General features: G+C 36.3%; 1 protein-coding gene across 16 annotated transcripts in view; it reads right to left on the minus strand.

Annotated features, from left to right (window-relative positions):
- Positions 1–22,257, minus strand: part of UTRN (utrophin) — a 533,664-nt gene that overhangs the window by 136,997 nt on the left and 374,410 nt on the right. For all 16 annotated transcript variants that reach the window (XM_021072273.1, XM_021072283.1, XM_021072259.1 and 13 more), the window contains 2 exons: positions 19,623–19,795; positions 7,957–8,113 (listed from right to left, as the gene is read on the minus strand). In XM_021072273.1, the coding sequence (XP_020927932.1) occupies positions 7,957–8,113; positions 19,623–19,795 (330 nt within the window). The remainder of the gene's footprint in view (positions 1–7,956; positions 8,114–19,622; positions 19,796–22,257) is intronic.

Raw genomic sequence — 22,257 nt, forward strand, 5'->3', positions numbered from 1 at the left:
CTGTCACTATATAACTTAATATTTACACTGTTATGTAGATGAAGTAAAAATTGAATAGCAAAAACTGTACCTCCAGTTTTACCCAATCTTCAAGTATCTAAAGTACATTCATAATATTACAAATGAACACTACATACATTGTAAGTGCATTCTAGGCAATTGTTTGAATGGTAACCTCACTTTTGAAAGTGAAGCTGCATTATCAGTGACCTCACTTTCCAAAAAATGTTTTAAATGATGCTAAAAATTTTAGTCACCGAATGGGAAAATTCAACTTTATTAATTTATTCCAGAAGTCATTAGGAATATTACATATCTTAAAGTGGTAATTTATTTTAATATTTGAGTGTATTAAATTTGTACCTACACAAGAAAAAATAATATGCTTGTGCTGTTTACCAAACAGATACTTATGAAGTTTGGAAGGTGATTCTAGTTTAATTTAATAGGTTAATCCTCGACTGTAGAAGCAGGCAAATTCTGCTGGTCTGTATTAGGTAGCATATAACAAATATTAATATGGTTTTATTTAATGAAAATAACTCATATAGCCTAGAGAGTTTTATTTTAAATTTTTTTTTTTTGTCTTTTTGTCTCTTTTAGGGCCGCACCCACGGCACATGGAGACTCCCAGGCTAGGGGTTGAATGGGAGCTGTAGCTGCCGGCCTGCGCCAAAGCCACAGCAATGCACAGTCCGAACTGCCTCTGCGACCTAGATAGTTTTACACAAGACAAAAATGATGAAAACTATGAAGACAGATTCTCAGCAACTTTGGAAGGTGAGATCAGCCACCATTTACGTGGACCAGGTCCCAAACACTTTCCCATCAAGGACCTCTGACTTAAGATTATGATTTAACAGGTCTGTCTATGTGATGTACTATTAAAATGTTGAACAGAGTATTTATTATTGTTGCTGAAAATCTATCAATGTTCTGTGTCACTGGTTAAAACGTCCAAGAAAATATAGGTAATTAAGGTTCCAAAATACACTGATGTTTCATAACATCTGTTCCTGGGACATTTACATAACAGAAGGAAAAGATGCCAATCCATGAGTCACCCATTTCACTGTATAAGAGAGATTTTGAGCTGAGCCTTTGCTTTGGGGCTTTATGCATGCTCATTACCTAGGACTGTTACATTTTTCCAGCAACATCAACCCTCCTAACTAGTTTGCTTTTCTGCTTTCTTTCTGGTCTACAGAATGTTGTATTTTTGGAGCCCAATTTTGTCCCATTTGGTTTTCTGTTTTTTACATTTTGTCTGTAATTGCTAGGTGTCTAAGTGGATGAGGTACTTGGAAGCATGACCTTACAGCACCATTTTAACTGAAGTCTCAGAGCCATCACCTAAACATTTAAATGTGTCATTATTCTTTCTGGATATAGCCATAAGATAGAGCATTTGGATATAGGAATGACTAAAATATGTCACTTAGGAAAGTCTGTGACTTACTGCCCTTTGTGTGTTCAGCATCAATTTCAACATGCAAGTCATTCCATTAAAAGTGAAGGTGGATGGATAAATGGATGGATGGATGGATGGATGGATGAGGAAGAGATTGTGCCATTGTCAAAGAACCATTACGAAAAAGTGTAATTAAATCGCTGATGCAATTTAAAGGACTAGAACATAGAAATACATGTGGGGGAGTTCCCGTCGTGGCTCAGAGGTTAACAAATCCGACTAGGAACCATGAGGTTGCGGGTTCAATCCCTGGCCTCGCTCAGTGGGTTAAGGATCCAGCATTGCTGTGAGCTGTGGTGTAGGTAGCAGACGTGGCTCAGATCCCCCACATTGCTGTGGCTCTGGCGAAGGCTGGCAGCCACAGCTCCGATTGGACCCCTAGCCTAGGAACCTCCATATGCCCTGGAAGCGGCCCTAGAAATGGCAAAAAGCCAAAAAGCCAAAAAAAAAAAAAAAAAAGAAATACATGTGGGACTTGGAAAACTTTGAGAATATATAAGTTCCTGTAAACCAATGTCTATATATCTGAGATGACTGAATACACTGATCTGAGCTATCACAGTCCCTACCATCTGTGATGGTGAAACAAGACTGGACTCAGTGTAAAGTTATGCAAATGCAAGATAATGTATATTATTTGTGTTGTTTTACTTATAAATTATGGTAACATTCAAATATTGACTCTGAAGGTAATGAGACTCATGGTTAAACATATATAATTTGCCTATTAACCTTTAATAAGTTAACTAAAGGCAGTGCATGCAGATATGTCTTACGAGCTTGGCCTTTCCATGATAAACTGTTTTCTTTCATTAAGAGCAAGAAATAAATCACCTTCCAGTCTCTAGGCTCATACCTTATCCCATATTAATTCTTAAAAATATTGTTGTTTCAATGTTTTCTTTCAATTTCTTGAGGAGTCTAAGTTTCTTTAAGAGACCAACAGGCTAAAATAGTAAGTGTATGTTATGACACCAAAACTTACAGTGCCCAAACACTAAGGAAAAATAAGAAAATGTAGATATAGAGCAACTAAAATTTAAAATGCACTATCGAATGTAAGTCCTACCTGAAAGAATAACCCCAATAACTATGGCTTATTGAACACTCATTATTTGAACAATTGCTACTACTGAACTATTGAACACCTGCGACTTTGCTAAGTGGTTTATATATACAGTGATGGTCGGAAATGGAAGAGATTGGACAATACCAAAGCCTAGATCATAGGGCTGGTGTGTGGAGTGGGTGGGGATCGAAATCAGGTCTACCTAAGCCCATGTACTAGGTTCAATAACTTTGTACAGAGAGGCCCAACATGAGGCACCTCAGGATAGAAATAATACACCACTACCCAAATGAGACGAGTTAAAGACAAGTTTTTCAGCATACTTGAATACAAAAACTGCTGAGGATATAGGTGAAATAGATATCTACTCATATTTACTTTCTTCAAATTCTTCATATAACTCCTTGGCATCACTAGAAGCAACTTTTGAGTTCCCTGACAGTTTTCTAGAATGTAGTAAGCCCACATCCACCTAGGGACTAAGCACAGCTTTGTTTTTATTTTGTACATAAATAATGTCATTGGAAATTTTAATGTAAAACTTAAGTGCTAATTAAGTGTAACATCAGCACAGGTGGTTTTTAGATGCATCTGGTGGATGTGTATTTGTCTTGTCCATAACAGAAGGACATATGGTATCACTGTCTATACTGATCTTTAAAAGACTTGTATACAATGACATTCAAGACTTGCATTTAGGAGATCACATCTCCTGGAATAATTAACAAGCCAGTGTTAAATTTCTTCATCTCTTATTTAAAAGAAAATTCCATCGGGTAATCTCAAGACATTCTAATTTAGCATGGAGAGATTATGTCAAGTTAATTCTACTCCCTAAATAGTACTGTGTGGTTCTAAATAAAGTAATTTAGACAGCTACCTGTAAAATGAGAGGAGTTAGAATTCAAATCAAGGTCTTTCCATGGGGAAATTTTATTTTATTTATTTATTTATTTAACTTATTTATTTATTTATTTTCTTTAGGGCTGCACCCGAGGCACATGAAGGTTCCCAGGCTAGGGGTCCAATTGGAGCTGTAGTACGGGCCTATGCCACAGCCACAGCAACACCAGATCCAAGCCACGCCTGTGAACCTACACCACAACTCACAGAAACACTGGATCCTTAACCCACTGAGCGAGGCCAGGGATTGAACCTGCAACCTCATGGTTCCCGGTCAGATTTGTTTCCACTGCACCACGATAGGAACTCCTATCTTATTTATTTATTTATTTATTACTTACTTACTTACTTACTTATTAGGGCTGCAACTGCAGCAAATGGAAGTTCCCAGACTAGGGGTCGAATCAGAACTACAGCTGCTGGCCTACACCAGCCATGGCAACACCAGATCTGAGCTGCATCTGCAACCTACGCTACAGTTTGCAGCAACGCTGGATCCTTAACCCACTGAGTAAGGCCAGGGATCTAACCCACATCCTCATGGATACTAGTCAGGTTTTTAATCTGCTGAGCCACAACAGGAACTCCTCTACGGAGAAGTTTTAGAGACTAAAAAATCTTGCCTAATATTAGTATGAGCCATTAAAGGACTGAGTTTGACATTTTTAACTATGTACTTTTAAATCACAGGGCAAGAGTTCTTTAAAATTCAAAGGATTTTTAAAACTATATTCTGATAATTAAAGATCTAAAATAGCAGTGTCAGAAAAAAATTACAGAGTTTGTAATAACAGAAAAAACTAAAAGAAAAGGCTAAATGCTAAATTTAATGCTATGTCTGTGAAAATACAGTATAAAATTATTTTATGTTCTGTTTAAAGCTAATCACAATGTTATAATTGAACAGAATTATGTAATCCCTTAAGGAAAAAAAGACTGGTATTAAATGTGCACGTGAACTGAAAACATACCTGAACTGTAACCAATGGACCAAGGTTGGGGGTTAGAGAAATGGATGGTAGACAGACAACCAGAGATGTGGGATAGTGATGTGCAGTTTACAGCTCAGCTACAAACCCTGCCGGCAGTGAATTCTCATAGCACGGAGAAGACAAAAGAACTATAAGTTTGAGAAGGACAAACACAGGCTCTCCCTAACGGTAAGCTCCATGCAGACAGTGCCTACGTCTGTTTTCTATACCACTGTCTTTCTGGTGTCTTAGAAACTGCCAGACACACACTAAGTAAACGATAAGCATTTGCTGAAAGTGAGGGAAGAAGGAGAAAAACTCAGATCTCCTTAAACCATATGCTTCTCATTCTCTTCAGCTATAAATAAGGGGACTGATGTGCGCGCGCGCACACACACACACACACACACACACACACACACACACACACTTTCTCCTGATTTAAAAAAAAAAAAAATCTGATGGCTGTGGGGGAAGGTATCTCTGAGAACACAGGAAAGAAAAATCTTGTCTGAAACACAGAAAAACTACATGCACACTCAAATGGATTTTGATTTTAAGAAAAGATTGAGGATAAATTAGAGAATTTAGCTTAGAAAACTGGCAAGGCTGGAGTTCAACTCCTACCTTGGAATTTTTGACTCCCTACATTATCTCATCCAATTCCATGGCTAAAATATATGCCAGTAATTTTGATCTAGCCCTGACCTTTCTCTCCACATTAGACTTGTATATGCAACTGCCTAATAAGCATCTTAAGTGTAAAATGTCAAAAAAAACCCTCTTAAATTTCCTCCCCAGACTGCTCATCCAGCAGCTTCCACATCTCTCTGAATGATACTTCCATTCTTCTGTTTGCTTTGTCCAAAAAACTCTGACTCCTGACACTATAACACTTCTGTCTCTCATAAGCAAACCCTGTTGTTATTTCCAAATATATTCAGAAACCAGTAACTTCTTACTACCTCCACCGTGCTGTCCTTGTCCAAGTCATTACCATCCCCTACATGGATTACTGAAATATATTCCTAAACTCCTCTATATCTGCTTCATAATTTAACCAATAGTGATTATATATCAGATCACAGCACTATAATTATCAAAACCTTCTATGGCCTCCCATCTCATGTAGAGGAAAAACCAAAGCCCTTACAGAGGGCTTTCAAGGACCTATGTGATCTGAACCCTTTCCACCCATCCCCACCCCAAACCTCACCTCGCTTATCTATTTGGCTAAACTGTCTCCACCATACTAGTGTCTGTATTACTCCCCAGATATGTCCAGAATATTGCAGCCTTTATGGCCTGTGTCTTTCCGTCCCTCTTTCCCTAAGATTTCTACCCCAGTGAATAGCAGGACTTACTGCCTTATTTACTTTAGGCTCTATTTGAAAATCATCCTAATTATGGCACTTTCCTAATCTTCTTCACTTAAAATAGCACCTCGGCTGCCTATATGCTCCCTCTCGCTCTCCTTGACCTTGCTTTACTTCTTTTCATGGCACTTATTACCATGAGGAGTATTATATATTTATTGCTTATTGGTCTGGTATCTGCATCACTACTCAGGCAAGAACTTTGTTAAGTTCATTTGTTGATTCACCAGTGCCTAGAGTAGTGCCTGGTGCATATTAGGCACTCAGATACTTGCTGGATAAGTGAAATGATATTAGCATCACATCATTATCAATATTATCTTCATCATCTAAACACCCAGGTCCAAAGGGCTGAAGCAGAGCAACTGTGCCCTGAGACAGAATAAAACACAATCTAAAATAGGGTAACCTTGGTGGGAGGAGGGGTTAGAGTCATTTTATTACCTCTAGATTTCAGTTTAAAATCTAGAGTCATTTTATTACCTCTAGATTTCAGTTTTATAAACGTATGCTACCAAAGGGGAAAGGGGGTGGGGGAGGAATAAATTAGAAGTTGGAATTAACAATATACACTACTATACATAAAATAGATAACCAACAAGCACTTACTGTATATCACAAGGAACTATATTCAAAATTCTGTAATAACCTATAAAGGAAAAGATTCTGAAAAAGAATATATATATATGTATGTGTGTATATATATATATAAAGAATATATATATAAAGAATATATATATATATGAATCACTATGCTGTATGCCTGAAACTAACATGATATTGTAAATCAACCATACTTCCATAAAAGTAAAAATTTTAAAACTTTTCAGTTTTGATCAAAATAGTAACATACAGTCACAGGCACATTTGATTCTTAACAAAGCATTTCTATTAGAATAGCTTTGTATTATTCTATTTCATCACTAATACCTGAATCCCCCAAAAGAGTATATGAATAATTAATAGAAGGGAAAGGTGAAAAAAGTAAGGAGAAATGTGATTTTCTTAAATCAGTAATTTTAAATCTTCTATCACTATTATTAATTTTTGTATATTATATAGCAACCGTGTCTTCCTTTTTGATTTTAATCTTAGAGCTATTTGTCTATCATAGCCTCTTTTTCTTTCTTTTTTTCATATTTTCTTTTCAAGTAGAAAGAAAAAATTTACCCAAATGGTAACTTGAATAGCTGGGTCCAAGTGTTCAAAATAAAATAAGGTTTAAGGTCTTCTCGTTTTGCACTGAAGCAACTTATTACATAGATGACATCCTCCTTTAGAAAAAGCATGTGTTAATGTTTGTCACTTTTAAAATGGGAACAGAGTTCTAATATCACATTAAAATGTACAGATTAAGAATAAGAACTTGCCTTACATGTGAAGAGAAAAAAAAATAAAACAAAACAAGGTGATATGTGATACATGAAAAATGGGTATAAAGAGAAAAATGGATATAAAGAGATCAAACAAATGAGTAGAAAGTTAATGAGGCAGGGAATTTAAATAATACAAGGATGTAAGAATTAACATGTCAGTTGATCACACTTAGCATACCTGCTTTTCAGAGTAAAAGTATAAATTTGCATAGAGCCAGAGATTTGAGCAGAACAAAAATGTAACAAAAAAGGGTAAAGTTCAGACAAAAAAAAAAGACAAACATAAAAAATGATCTTAAATACAATGGTCTTCATTTGCTTTAAGACTTAAATCTATTCTATTTTCCTACTACTCTAGGTTCTTATTTTTTTCCACTTTCATTTAATAGTGAAATATTTCAATAGCAAGATAATTTGTGATTCTTTATGACTCTATAACTTCTGAATTTAAGATAAAGTAAAATGTTTCTCCAATACAACATAATAATATTTTAAAATCTACTAGGAACAGATAAATTTCATGATCAGTTAAAAGCAATATTATGCTTTAGAGACCTGAGACATTTGAAAAATCTTCAACTATGAAGAGAAAACTTAATTTGAAACAAATGGAGCAATGCATGCAATTTAAATAAAATGCCTAAATACTGATAATTAAAAACAGGGAGGTGGCAGTTGGGGTGGGGGGAACCTGTCATAATTGGATCCACTCACATATTTACTCTGAGTATTTACTTCACCAAAATCAAAATCAATTTAAAAAGATCCCCACCATATGTAGTCAACTCACTTTACAATGATCATATTGGAGCTGTAAGGCTGGGACATCCCCTCCAATGGGCATCTGTTTCTTAAGCTCTTCATCTTTCATATTCAGCCATTTGATCAGTTCTTCTAAAGATGCCAGCAACCTGTTCCACTTCTCAGCACTGGCCTCCAAGTGGGCCCTGTTGAAAGAGAATGCTGACCACACTTAGATGTTTGAAATGCATCCCAAAACTTACACCCTATTCTTTAGCTTCATAAACCTGCATGATCAAGTAACACTCACACTAAGAAAGAAGCTGGCAATTTGTAAAAGTAATATATATTTCCTGTAAGAAACCAATTTTGAATAAGCTAGAATATGCAGAGGGTATGTTGGTAATATCTGTCAAAAGTTAAAACATACACAGCACAAAGGCATCAATCGGAGGATTTCAAGATGAATGTCCATGATGTGATGTGAAATTATTTAAGAAAGTCTCAATAGTTTATGTACAGTATATAGATGCACATTCAATGCATTTTTTCTTATTTCATTTATATATGTGAAGAGAGGGATAGAGAGGAGAAAGAAGTTATATGCATATAAAATAGAAAGATAACATACCAAATGTGGTTACTGCTGAGAATACAATAAACACTTAATTTTCATATATAGTTGTACTAATTGAGTATTTACAACAGGCTCATATTATTTTTCTTTCTAAAAAAGCTGATTTGATGGGATGACTAATGTCTTGATTTCTCTTATACTCAAATAAATTGCTGAAAGCAGTTATCGCTAACATTTACCTCAAAAATTTGAAAAACAAGACATTACTTGGATAGAATATTATGTAGCTTATGGCTGAATGATGTCCAGTGACAAATATCCACTGTGAATAGAAAACAACTGAGCAAAAATTATCATTACAGAACCATATACTCCGATTCAAAGAAGAGGTCTTTGTTTCAATAATAACTTCTGTTTGGGGCACAGAAAAGTACCTTCAGATTCTTAAACTATGAATTTCATAATTAGGGAACTATGTTTAGGAAATATATTTTTATGAGATGAAGGCTTCGATAAGAATGGAAGCCTTTGAGAACAGAAATGTAAATAAAAGACACATTTGCCAGTTACTCCTGTTAGAGCGTTGGAGAAAGTTCATTTATACAACCTCAAGCCCACTCCCACGAGTTGGACTTGAAAAGAAGAACCAGTCAAAAACAACTCGAAAGACCAAGGAATCAGTGTTTCCTCAATTGTTCATCTCCCCAGTGGACAGACCATGAATGTGGACACGTTAAACTGCATGAAATGGAATTATCTTGACTGTCCATGACCTTTCAGGGTAAGGGAGCAGGGCTGATGGAGACAGGCGTAAGCCTTGTTACACAACAGCTTCCAAAGACTAAAGATTTATGATAGTAAAGACAAAGACGACTCATTTGGGGCAACCTTAGGTATAAGAAACTTCTGTTGACCATGTTTCATATCCTTTCATAAAACAACTTTCACCTTAACCTTGGCTTATGATCGCACTTCCACAAAACTGCTCCTTTACTGAGTAAATGAAACAACTAAGTATAGCCACCACTGTCCCTCAGATCCATCAGTAAATTTCCTTTTTGGACATCTCATCCACTTGAGCCTCTCTCTCCAAGCTAATAGCTCTGCCATGGTTAACCCAAACAAATATTTCCCCATTGATTACATAGGAGGTACTCTCTGCAGTGGATATTCAACAATATCATACGTCTTTGTTTAAAAGTTCATAGTGGGAGTTTCCTAGTGGCTCAGCAGTCAAGGATCTAGCACTGTCACTGCTGTGGCTAGCTAGGGTCACTGCTTTGGTGCGGGTCCGATCCCTGGGCTGGGGATTTCTGTTTGCTCTGGGCACAGCCAAAAAAAAAAGTTCTAGTTCATCTCTAATTCATAAAATATGACTGTAGTCTATTGGCTAATATTCTTGGCTAAAAAGAAAAAAAAAAGGGGGGGAGTTCTGCATATCTCTAAAGTCTATTAACCTCCATTCAGTGACATAAAAAAGGCCACCTGTCCTGCTGTCCACTTGAATGTAGTTCCATTGTCAGTGGTCAATATAGAGCAAGCTATTCAAACTTTACAATTTTATGTCTTATTCACAAATGTTGGCTATGAAATAATAAAAAATTATAACTACAGAAAATCTTATGTATCTCACAGTTCCTTGACAATTTACGATGAAAAAATTTATTTTATTCTCTTGCATTAAAATCTTTTCCATTCATTCTACAGGTGCAATGATTGACCTCATTTTACAAATGTGTGCTTTAATGAGATCCTGATTCTGTTTGAGGGCCAGCTTTTCTGTGTTCATATTTGATTCATTTTAGGCCAAATATGTTAATTACCTATTTCTGATAAACAATAATTTTACTTGGCATAGAACATAACTAAGTAATTTCAATAATACTAACGAACATTTTCTCTGCCAGTTACAAACCATTTTCCCCTAAGTATATTTGACAGAGTTGTTACAAATTCTTTCCAGTGTTTTTTAATTCAAGAAAAAAATGGCAGCTAGAAATCAAAAGTCCTTAGTTAATCAAGAAGTGCTTGAGGGTCTTTGTGGACAAAACACTTATGCACACCCCAACCTCTTATTTTAGATTACTTGATCCTACATCTTCAATGTCTGTAGTTTAACTTTTTAATCAATAAGTAAACCAGACATTATATTCCTTCGAAATCCAGTTATACACTCTTGTATTGAAGAGCATGCAAATGTCTTTTCCAATGCAATTAACTTTTTGACTGCACAGAAATAATGAAATTGATTATGGAAATCTATGGGATTTAGCACCTAAAGAATTATTTATAAGGATGAAGGCAATACTTTGAGATACTGAAGTGACTTTGAAATAAAAAGATAACTGGTCAATGCACTTCTCTGCATCTTTCTTTTTCCATAGTACAAAGCAAGCTGATCTGGCAGAACCTTTGCCTGGAAAATCTGTTCTGGTTATTCTCCAATAGATTATAAATATGTGTTTAGTGGATTACTACCATATGCCCAAATAAATGCATGCTTCCGTAGTAGCCTTCAGTGTCCTAGTTTCAATTTAATTCTTTCATCTTTCAAGATGAAAGCCTTTTCTTAGGCACTGGGTTGAATGCTTTGCAAAAAAGAAACCTTACATTTGTGTTTGGTGTAGTTGTACTTTTTCAATTTTACTTTAAACATTCTAAATCTTACATTTTGCCAAGACTACAGATAACCAGTCATCAATCATGTTTTCAGAAGTTTCACTTAAAACATTTCTTTATCTAACACAAATCTTTGGGCACTCACATTTTTTGGATAATTGACTTATTACCCTCACAACTGCTTCAGTTCATTCTCTGGGAACCTGACATATGCAAAGCAATACATATTTTTATTGAATGTATCATTAATGTGGGGGAGTCTACTACAGAGAATGCTTTGCACAAGTTACTTCTTTTTAGATTGAATCATCTCTTTTACAACTCTCAACAATTTTAAGTGATCAGTTACTTTTAAAAACATAACATGAAAACTTGTTAGAAGGTAAACATCCATAAAATGGTACTTCATCATTTAAATATAGTAGGAAAGGAACTATGGAGAAACTAAGTATTAAAACCTAAACCTGTCTATTAAGTCACCAAACCCTCTACCTTTCAATATTTCTTCAAAGTTTTTATTCCTTCTCTCAGTGTACAGATACAAAAAGAGAGAGCAAACAGTGTGAGTGAGTAAGAGGGGCATTTATTAAAATAAAACACAGTTTTTCTTTTTTTTTTTTTTTTTTCAAAAAAACACAAACATCTGTGGAACACTCACTCTGTTATCAGGCACTATACTGTTTCAGAAATAGAAGGTTCTAGGATCAAGTTAGGAGAAAGGCAAATAAACCAAATACAAACATACTCAGAGATAGGAAACCACATAACAACTCTCAGAGGCATCTAGAGCTCAGAAAATGAGGAAGCTTGCTCAGGAAGCCATGGTGAGAATTTGGAATCCACACTAAGTTCTAAGCTCTTTCCACTACACTGCTTTCATCATGGGCAACATTTAAGAGGGCAGATGGAAACTGCTCAGATATATTTGTAGACAAGTAAAGATACATTTGGAAAGTCGTGGGGCTGCCAAAGAATTTGATGACTTAAATTAAGAGGAACAAAGATACACTATCCCCTACCATGGAAGGAATGCAGAGAATTAAATACCCACTTTGACATTCTTACTACAAATAAACTTCTTTTCAGTTGATGGTAAAACCCATAGATGATAAACTGAGTTACAATGAAAGAAAATATCTTCATGAGCCCAAGAATAATCAGTAACATTAAAAGGGGATAGATTATCCCTGTTCCCAGAAAAAAAATGAAGACCAACCAGGAGAAAAAAAAAGTGGAGTCTTCAGAATCCAGTCTGTTCTGAAAAGAACACCAAAGCTGTAGCCAACAGCCACACGTGGCTATTTCAATTTAAAGTTTAATTTAACTAAAATAAGTAAAATGTGAAAATCGGTTCATCAGTTGCACTAGCAACTGCTCAACATGCCACATACGGCCAGTTGCTACTGTACTGACAGTGCAGATATAGAATTTTTCCATCATTGCTGAAAATTCTATAGCAAAGCACCAAGCCAGAGGGAAAAAAGGAGGCCTGTAGAATCTTCCTCTATGAGACCTGATAAAAGAAGATTTTAGGTGTTTTACGATATGCTTAGCAAAATCAACCAGCTAAGGTTACAAGCGGTGTCAATGACACTGTGAAAGTGTGATAACATCAGATGTAATGACGATGTGAAAGGTTAATCTTCTCTAAGGGCCTTGAAAAAGGTGCCCCGAATCTTTAAGAGGTTCATAAAAGGGAAGACAGAATTTTATCTTTGAACTCTATTTTCATTAGATTTGACAATTTCACTGGCCTTTGAAACCATATGTTAATAAGGATCTGTATTAAACATCATTAAACTCATAAGTGGATATTTAATTAACATAATCCTAAATTATATAAATTCCACATAAAAGTTTAAGCCATGGCATTTGCGTTACTGAATTTATTAGTATATTTCCAACTCACAGTTTTGTAGGGAGTAAAGAACACTGTCAAAGTTCCTATGGGCCAGAGTTCCCACTGAGGCGCAGCGGAAATGAAACCAACAAGGAACGGTGAGGTTGCAGGCTCGATCCCTGGCCTCGCTCAATGGGTTAAGGATCTGGTGTTGCCATGATGTGGCTCGGATCCTGTGTTATTGTGGCTGTGGGATAGGCTGGCAGCTGTAGCTCCGATTCAGCCCCTAGCCCGGGAACTTCCATATGCCATGGGTACGGCCCTAAAAAGCAAAAAAAAAAGTTCCTATGAGCCTATCTTCTAGCTCAAGTTTCAAATCACTAATTAGCTTCCTTAAATTGATCTAAGTGGAATATATACCCGTACATGTATTGTTTGCTACATATCATTACATAGTTTCAATGACTGCACCATGGTCAAAGGAGGTAAAGTCAAGCATTGCGTGTAGGTACATGGAAGGTTCAATAAATATTAGCTGTTATTATGATTGTTGGCAGATACTCTCTTTTCTAAAAATAATGATAAATTATAGCAAATATTCCCTGCCATGACAATGTTAACTTTAGCACAATTACAGCACAATTTGAAATACAGAATGCACAGAAGGGACAGCTCTCTGATGGCCTTATACTTAGAAAAGAATGCAACAAGCTTGCATGCAGAGAGGGAGATTTGGGAGAGGTTTGGGGAGCATAAGAGGACTCAAAATCTTTAAAAGTTAGGGGTAGTGGTGAATATGATAGAAAATCATTCAGAATCACAATACCAATTCTAAGCAGAAACTGTCAAATCATAGAGGAAGAAATGTCAACATTTTTCATTTTCTAGTTCAACACACTAGGAAGCCCAGAATTTAGAGCAGGGATAGAGTGGGTGTGGTCATTAGAGTATCAGAAGTTGGAAAAACAGACAGGAAGGAAGTTCACGGGGGAAAGGAAATTCAAGGCCTGACCCTACTGAAATGGCTTATAATGAAATCCAAGCTGGGTAGAGGGGTTGCTGATGAAGTCTGAAAAGCAGAAGAGTTTAAGCACCTAAAGATTAGGAGAAAGATGGGTGGGTTTGGGAAGAAGAAGGAGAAATATAAATTGAAAATATGAGAAGATGTGCATTTTTAAATAATCTTGTTGGTACGATGTACATAAATTATATAGAGACAATAATACTATAAAATTAGAGGCTAGAATATAGATGGTCCTGGCATATAAGAAGGTACTGAAGGAAGGTCCTCACAAAATCCGTAACTTCAATGTGAAGGAAAATTGTTTTAATGATGATGTTCTGAACAATTCTGATTTGCTAAAACAGAGGGCTTTTCTCTAAGGAACACAGCAAAACCAATGGCATTCAGATGCACGTGGCCAGGTGGGATGCAGTAAAATAAGCTGTGTGCTCTGGAAACTATTTGCCCTTGGGCTCCTGGAGATTGATCATCCTAAGGATGCCAAGATAACATAGGATATGAACTGAGTCCCAGGGATGGCCAGATTTATGGGGCTTAGAAACAAAGAACAAAGCATTTATAGATAACATAAAAAGAAACTGAGAAGTCAACATAAAAAAGCTATCAATATAGATATCAACACCAAGGATGATAGAATAAAAAGTCAGTTGCTCAAATCGATGAGAGAAGTAGAAGAGTATCCTACAGATCAGAAGAAAGAAGGAATCAGATGGTGAGAAGGTAGAATAATAGATGTATTCACATCTAGGACAAGTTGGAGAAGCAATGCTGAAGAAATAGCAATGAGGCTGCTGACTTTCCTCTTATCCCTTTGGAGTAGTGCTCCTGTTTAGCCAGTTTTTGCTGGTACCATACTGGGAGTTTATGGCTGGCAATCTAATTGTTTGGCATCCATAGAAGTTGTTAAATATTCAGAATATTCTCACTGACTGCCAGGTGAGGAAAATGGGAAAACTGAACTCTATTTCAAGTACAGCAGGCAATTGAGGGGAGAGCCAACTTTCAATTATAGAAAAAAGTGGTGGGAGACTTTACAGAAATATTAAAGACACAGGAGAATTTGTTCATAAGAGAAGCCAGTGCAAGAGGAGACTATATTTGAAAGGAATGAGTGGAAAGAACAGAGGAGAAGAAATTCACAACCTGCTCAGCAGGCATCATTTTCAGGAAGGACTAAAGGAGGCAGGTGGGCTAGGGGGTAAGTTATTCTACATTTTTGGTAATGAGAACGCTCCCCACCTCCACCCCCACCCCCTCAACTTCTTGAGAAGAGAGTTTCTCACTAAGGATATTCCTGGCCTCTTCTCAAACCCTTTGCTCTTTCAGTCCCTATAAAGGTAGAGCGGGGAATGTGATTTGTAAATCTGGGGAATAACTGGATAAACAGCTCAGCCCACCCTTCCCTTTTGAGATCAAGCCTGCAGAGACTGAGTTCTTTTCTCCTCTTCCATGTAGGGTTTCCCACATGGGAAACCACATTGTTCACTGGCTGCTGGCAATTCTGCCTTCATTGGGGTTCAGTTAATAGCCCCATTTAGCTCTCACTCTAAGCTACCTCCTCAAGGCTAGCCTCTGGCAGTAATTAACATGAGGCTGCTGTTCTTACTCGTCCATACTTTTGTTCCATATTTCTTCAGAATCAGCCAAGAAAGAGGGATGCTACTCTGGGGGACCTTCTCAGAAATTCCCAACATTAGTGACTCAGAAAAACAGAGTGGGAGAATGTCTATGTCTTATAAGCTAATGGGTGCCAAACATAATGATAATCAATGAGTGTAATAATACAGTTACTTACTGAGTGCTGAGCATGGGTCACTGATTAAGGTACTTTATATGGCCTAATTAATTCAGCTATTCCTGATGACTCTATGAGGAAGTTACTCTTAGTATCCCTATTTTATAGATGAAGAACTACTTACTGGCTAAGTAACCCGCCCACAGTGTCAGAGCGGCCAAGGGACAAAGCCAGTGTTAGAACACAGGCAGTCTAGCACCAGCACATAAAACTATTAAATGCACCACTTCTCTGAGATGTGCTCCCTATATGAGGGCCTATTACTAAGAATAATAAACTATTATTCTTTTAAAAATTGAGATCTAACTGACATATAATATTAGTTTCAGATGTACAACATAGCTATTCAATATGTGTACATATCAGAAAAGGATCACCGCAGTAGGTCTAGTTAGCAATAAATCTAGTAATGAAAGTAGACCATTTCTTAAACCATACACAAAAACAAACTCAAAACGGAGTAAAGCCTTAAATGTGAGACCTTAAACCATAAAACTCCTAGAAGAAAACATCTATGTAGTACACTCTTCGACATGGGTCTTAGCAATATTTAGGGGAGGGGGGTTGTCTCCAAAGGCAAAGGCAACAGCAACAAAAGCAAAAATAAATAAATGGGATCTAAACAAACTAAAAAGCTTTTGCAGAGACGGAAACATCAACACAATGAAAAGGCTGCCTACTGAATATAAGAAGATATTTGCAAATGATCTGTCCAAAAGAGGTTAATATCCAAAATGTAAAGAAGTCATACACTCGGTATAAAAACAGACAATCCAGTTTAAAAACGGGCATGGGGGAGGGAGCGGGAGGGATTGGGAGCTTGAGGTTAACGGATGCAAACTATTGCTCTTGGAATGGATTAACAATGAGATCCTGCTGTGGAGCACTGAGAACTACACCCAGATACAATGCAGCATGACAACGGGAGAAAAAATTAGGTATACATGTATGTGTAACTGGGTCTCATGCTGTACAGTGGGAAAAAAAAGTGTGTTGGGGAAATAACAAAAAAATAAATTTTAAAAAATGGGCATAGGACTTGAATAGGCATTTTTCCAAAGACTTACAGATGTTTAACAGGTACATGAAAATATGCTCAATATCACTAATCATCAGGGAAATGCAAATCAGAACACAATGAGATGTCACTTCACACCTGTCAGAGTAGCTATCGTCAAAAAGACAAGAAGTAAAAAGTGTTGCTGAGGTTGTGGAGAAAGGGGAACCCTCCTGCACTACTGGTGCAAATGTAAATTGGTGCAGCCACTATGGAAAACAGTATAACAATACTTGAGAAAATTAAAATAGAACTACCACATAATCCAGCAATTCCATTCTGGGGTACTTATCTGACAGAGTCTCTAAACCGCTCTCTTTATTTTCAGAATTTTTGTCTTCTACTAAGGAATTCTCCACACTTGTGAGGGAGGGATCTTTCCAAAGCTTAGAGCTAATCACACCACCTAAAAATTTTCAAATTCCATCACCTGTGGAACAGACCATGGTACACGGTGTTCCAGAGTTTGTGTCTTAACCTCTCTCTCCACCTTTTTCTCGAGTCACACTCTTCCCGTCTCCATCACCATCAAATTCTATCCTAAGCCAGACTGAACTTCTTAACTATTCTGTGAAAACAGTGTTATTCCAGGCTCCTGCTTAGATGTCCTTCTCCAGTCCTCACCCGACCATTGGGGGAAAACTGTCCATTTTTCAAAGCTCAGCTTAGTAATCACCTCTTTTATAAAGCCTTTGAGGACCAACTGAAGTGAAAGTAACCACTCTCTCCTTTGGATCTATCTTAACCTGAGCAGAACTGTGAACCCCTAGGGGCAGGGGCCATATATTATTTATGAATAGCAATACCTTAAACTTAGAAGTATGTTCTTATTAAATGCTTGAATCTCCAGAGATGGGTAAGAAGAGGCTAAAAGCTATTTTAATTTCATTACCACATTAGAAACACATTTTACTGGAATGTAAGATTTGTCTTGATGTAGAAGGCTGCTGACAAAAACATCTTCTCCCATCTTCTAAAAATATTAGCTACTATTCCAACTATGGTTTTTGAATTCTTTCTTTCCAGGTTAGAAAAAATGTGATGCAACAGGCTTAGGCAATAAAGGCCATGACACAACAAAAGATTTTTTTTTTAATCTTCACTAAATTCTCCTTCCTGAAGAACTCATCCTCCAAACTCTCCAACAGCCAGCACCACAGGTACAATCTTCACCACTACTAGCCCTATGGCTCAGCTTGTTAGACTGGTTAGTTTTGCTAGAACCTCAGTGAATGTTTTTCACTATGTTAACATTTAAATTTTTTTATTTACTTATATTTTTAGAAAACAGGTGATACCCAATGGGATCTGTCCTGTTGAAAATTCAATTTTAAGCAAGCCTAAGTATATTCTCGCACTGTACCATACTCCCCAATTTTCCTCTCTTGCTAAAAAAATAGTATTTGGCTGGTAATGCCCAATAGAATCTTTACACAGAGGCTTCCATAGTCATGCCCCTTGACCCCCATTTTTAAGTGTAAAAGAAGTACAATTCTCTTTATGAGCCCCAGGAGAATAAAAACCTTTAAGGTTATCTCTTTGGAAGGAAAGAAATTTTTTAAATATTATTTCACAATAAATAAATAATCACTGCTTGCCATGAAGTAATCTACGAAATGCCGAAACCAGTTGAAGCAGATTCACTGCATCCCTTTATGTAAGAAAATGTAAACTAGATGCTATATTAGACGTTTACATAAATCAAGGAACTATCAGATATTCCCATTCAATCTTCACAGCATTCATGTGGGTTAAATATTTTTATTTTGATTTTGTTAAGGAGAAAACCAAGGCTCAGAGAAGCTAAGTGACTTGCCCAAGCTGAATAAGTAATTAGTAAAATCATGGAGTTCCCATCATGGCTCAGTGGTTAACGAACCCGACTGGGTTCAAGATCGTCTGGTTTAAGGTTGGACATTTTTCAGTACATCATACAGTTTCTGAACTTTAAGAAACTGACCCAGGTGCAAGATTCAGGTCTTTCTACCAATATTCCTATTTAGACATTTGCTCAATAACATATTCTCAATCAGTTTCTGCTAAACTCAGACCCAGTTAGGTACTGTCCACCATCTAGTAAACATACTTCTAAAATATTGTTAACTCCTAATAATATTAATAGTTGTCACAATGTCTTTTTTCAAGGTCCTCTCGTAGTCAGTCAGCATTCTGGTCCTCAAATGTAATCTTATTTACTTTCTCTAAATGCAGACACCAATCATCAGTTTTCCATTTTAATGTCATAAGTGATATTTAATTTCTATAAGTGCGTCTTCAAATTGGACATACAAATAACATGATGAAGCAAGATATGTTCATTGCCAAGAGTCAAAAAAAAACCACACCTAGATTCAAATCCTGGCACCTGTTAGCTCAAAAACTTGTCAAGTTCTCTATACTCATTAAGCCTCTATTACCTCATGTAACAAATGTAAAAATGTAAGGATTTTACTATTCACCTCACTAGGACTCTGTGAATACTAAATAAAGTGATGCTTGTAAAGATCCCAACATACTACTGGGTCAAGGTAAACACAAAACGATCAGCAGGTACTGTCAACATCCTTAGTTATTGTGAGGTTTAAGGATATGATAAGCAAATTTGTATATAGTCAGAAACAGCTGACAGAGGGATGTAAATGGAGCTAAAACTGCAAGTTAAAAAAAAAAATCTTTGCATTTAAATCAAATTATTTCTGAAGAGTAGCATGCTGTTAAGGCTTCCTGTTCTCTTTCTGATACACAAAAGTCATAAAAAATCCCCATCCCCCATTATTTTTATTTTGATGTCAACATGACTGACCTGATGCTGGCAGATTTTGCTTTTAAGTCATTCCATCTTTGGTTCATATCATCCAGTCGATGCTGAAGCATAGTAGCCTCTTCAGAATTTCCCAAAGCTTTTACCATCTTCTGCCTGTTTCCATCAATGCTTTTAAATATGTCGTTGTGGGCATCAATTTCCGCCTGGATGTCCTAAAGAGAAAAAGGCAAAGAGAGAATGCAATTATGAGGTGTGAGTGTCAACATCACCTGGGATTACCATGCAGAGCTTTAATTTTTTACACTCCACAGATAAGTCTTTAAAAAGCAAAGTAGTTAATTTCACCTTCAATGACAACAAATTTGAGTGTTTTCACAATTTGTACATTTAAAAGAATAGTCTTTCAATCTTTAAGAAACTGATTTCCCCCCATTCTTAAAAACACTATGTATTACAATCTAAATTTCATGGATCAGCTACTTAGATGTTCTGATTCAATAAGAAATTTTTGAAATTTTACACAACTGTGTTTGCCAAATTACTTAATTTTTACCCCAACAAATTCTTTTTTGTCTCTTGACATAGGTAAACCTTTCCCCAAGATATGAAGTTTTACAGAGGTCAGTAAGACATTACATAATTTAAAAAATATTCTTACATTTAGACAAACTTACTAATAGTTTGTCCTTTCAACCTAATAAAATTTATTTCTAAAATTTAAAAAAAGCATTTCTAGAAGTTCCTGCTGTGGCACAGCAAGTTAATGATCTGGCATTTTGGCCAGTTTGATCCCTAGCCCAGCACAGTGAGTTAAGGATCCGGTGTTGCTGCAGCTGTGGCACAGGTCACAGCTGTGGCCTGGATTTGATCCCTGACCTGGGAACTTCCATATGCCACAGATATAGACAAAAAAGAAAAAAAGTGCATTTGTGTAAAAATGTTTATCTCATTAAGAAATTTTAAAAAAGACAAAATTATATTTCTCCTACTAAAAAGAATATTTTGTTCACTTTTATAAAGTATACTTGAGTGTAGTTTAAGCAAAAAAGTATTATAAATAATATTTACAATAAAGTATTAACATAATATAATAATGTTCATAATAAAAATTGGTTCAGACGTTGAGGAGGCATTTTGGCAGTTTGTATTAAACACTTTAAAATTGTTGAGATTACCTATCCTAAGGAGATTTATATATAAACACACTTATCACATTGTTTTTAAACAGTAAAAACAATCAAAATATATTAATGTTAATATACATTAGGTTTTAAAACGGAGGATACAAAATTACATACTACGATATTAATTTTTAACCTAGGTATTTAAATTAGTATATATATTTGTAAATCACTCAACACATTAATTAAAAGACTATAAGAAATAAATCAAAATAGTGCAGTCTCTTTCTAAGAGCATAAAAGGTGATTTTAGTTTTCTTCTTTATACTCCTCTGACTTTCCAAGTTTCTACAAAAAACAGGTTTCTTTATGTAATTAGGTAAATATAACAAATTTAAACTTTAAAATACAGAAGGTCTTATCAATTTTTTGAGTACATTCCCATTATAAGGTTGTCAGCACAATTTTCTATATTAACTGGGCAATTGCCTTTTCTTTGTGAATAAATGTAAATAAATGTCAATAAGCATAGCTAATCTAATGCGACAGCCACTAGCAGCCAACAACCAAGTATGAACTAACGAACAGAAAAACAGACACCAGAGGGGCCATGAAGCTGTGGATGTGGGTGTCCACGTCATTAATTGGTAATGAATGCGAAGGCAACATACTACAGAAATGAAAATTACATTTCAGGTAATGAATCAGAAATAGCAAAACGACAGCAAACTCTTTAATACTACGGTTTTTTCGGGTTTTTTTTTTTTCCAGCTGCACCCTTGGCATGTATGAGTTCCTGGGCCAGGGATGAAACCCGAGCTGCAGCAGTGACAACACCAAATCTTTATCCTGCTGAACCACCAGGGAACTCCATTAAACACTATGGGTTTATATATATATATATATATACTTTTCATCTTCAGCTTTCCTTTATAAGCCTCATTCTTCTTAAGTTTTTCCAATTCTAAATGAGCACGATAAGAATTTAAATGGAAATTCTTTGAATATTCAGAATGTTGTTAGTAATTTAGAACTCATTCCTGATAAGCAATCCACGTCTTCCATTAAGAACCAAGACTTAGGGGCCAGCATCTATGTGATGGTTCTTCAGACCTACACAAACCAGAAGGATGCATGGAAAAGACTTTTGCACCTCACTACTCCAGTCAGCATGGTGAAAAGGTGTTGCTTACATGAGGTTAAGGGGAAAAACTGCTGTTTTATAACTTCTGGGAAGATGTGTGACACCTAACATGACATTAATAGGGTTGTATGTGAGAGATGGGAGAGGTGAACACAAACTTTGACGGACGGCTTCTGCAAAACTGATGCTCCAAATTTCCAAGCTCACTGGTCTCAGTTATCTGACCCTAATGACGAAGCCAAATCAGGTCTCCCTGCCAAGCGTAATCTGAGAACACCCAGAATTAGGGTTAGCCACTGGACAAAAACTTTGAGATTATTGACTCTTCTGCATTTTAGTAGAACCCCCACTCCCAGAGAGTGCAGAGCAGACACTGTGGGGGAGCAGGGAACCAGTGCCAGATACTGAT

Source organism: Sus scrofa, chromosome 1 (genome assembly GCF_000003025.6).
Source record: "Sus scrofa isolate TJ Tabasco breed Duroc chromosome 1, Sscrofa11.1, whole genome shotgun sequence".
NCBI classification, from domain to species: domain Eukaryota; kingdom Metazoa; phylum Chordata; class Mammalia; order Artiodactyla; family Suidae; genus Sus; species Sus scrofa.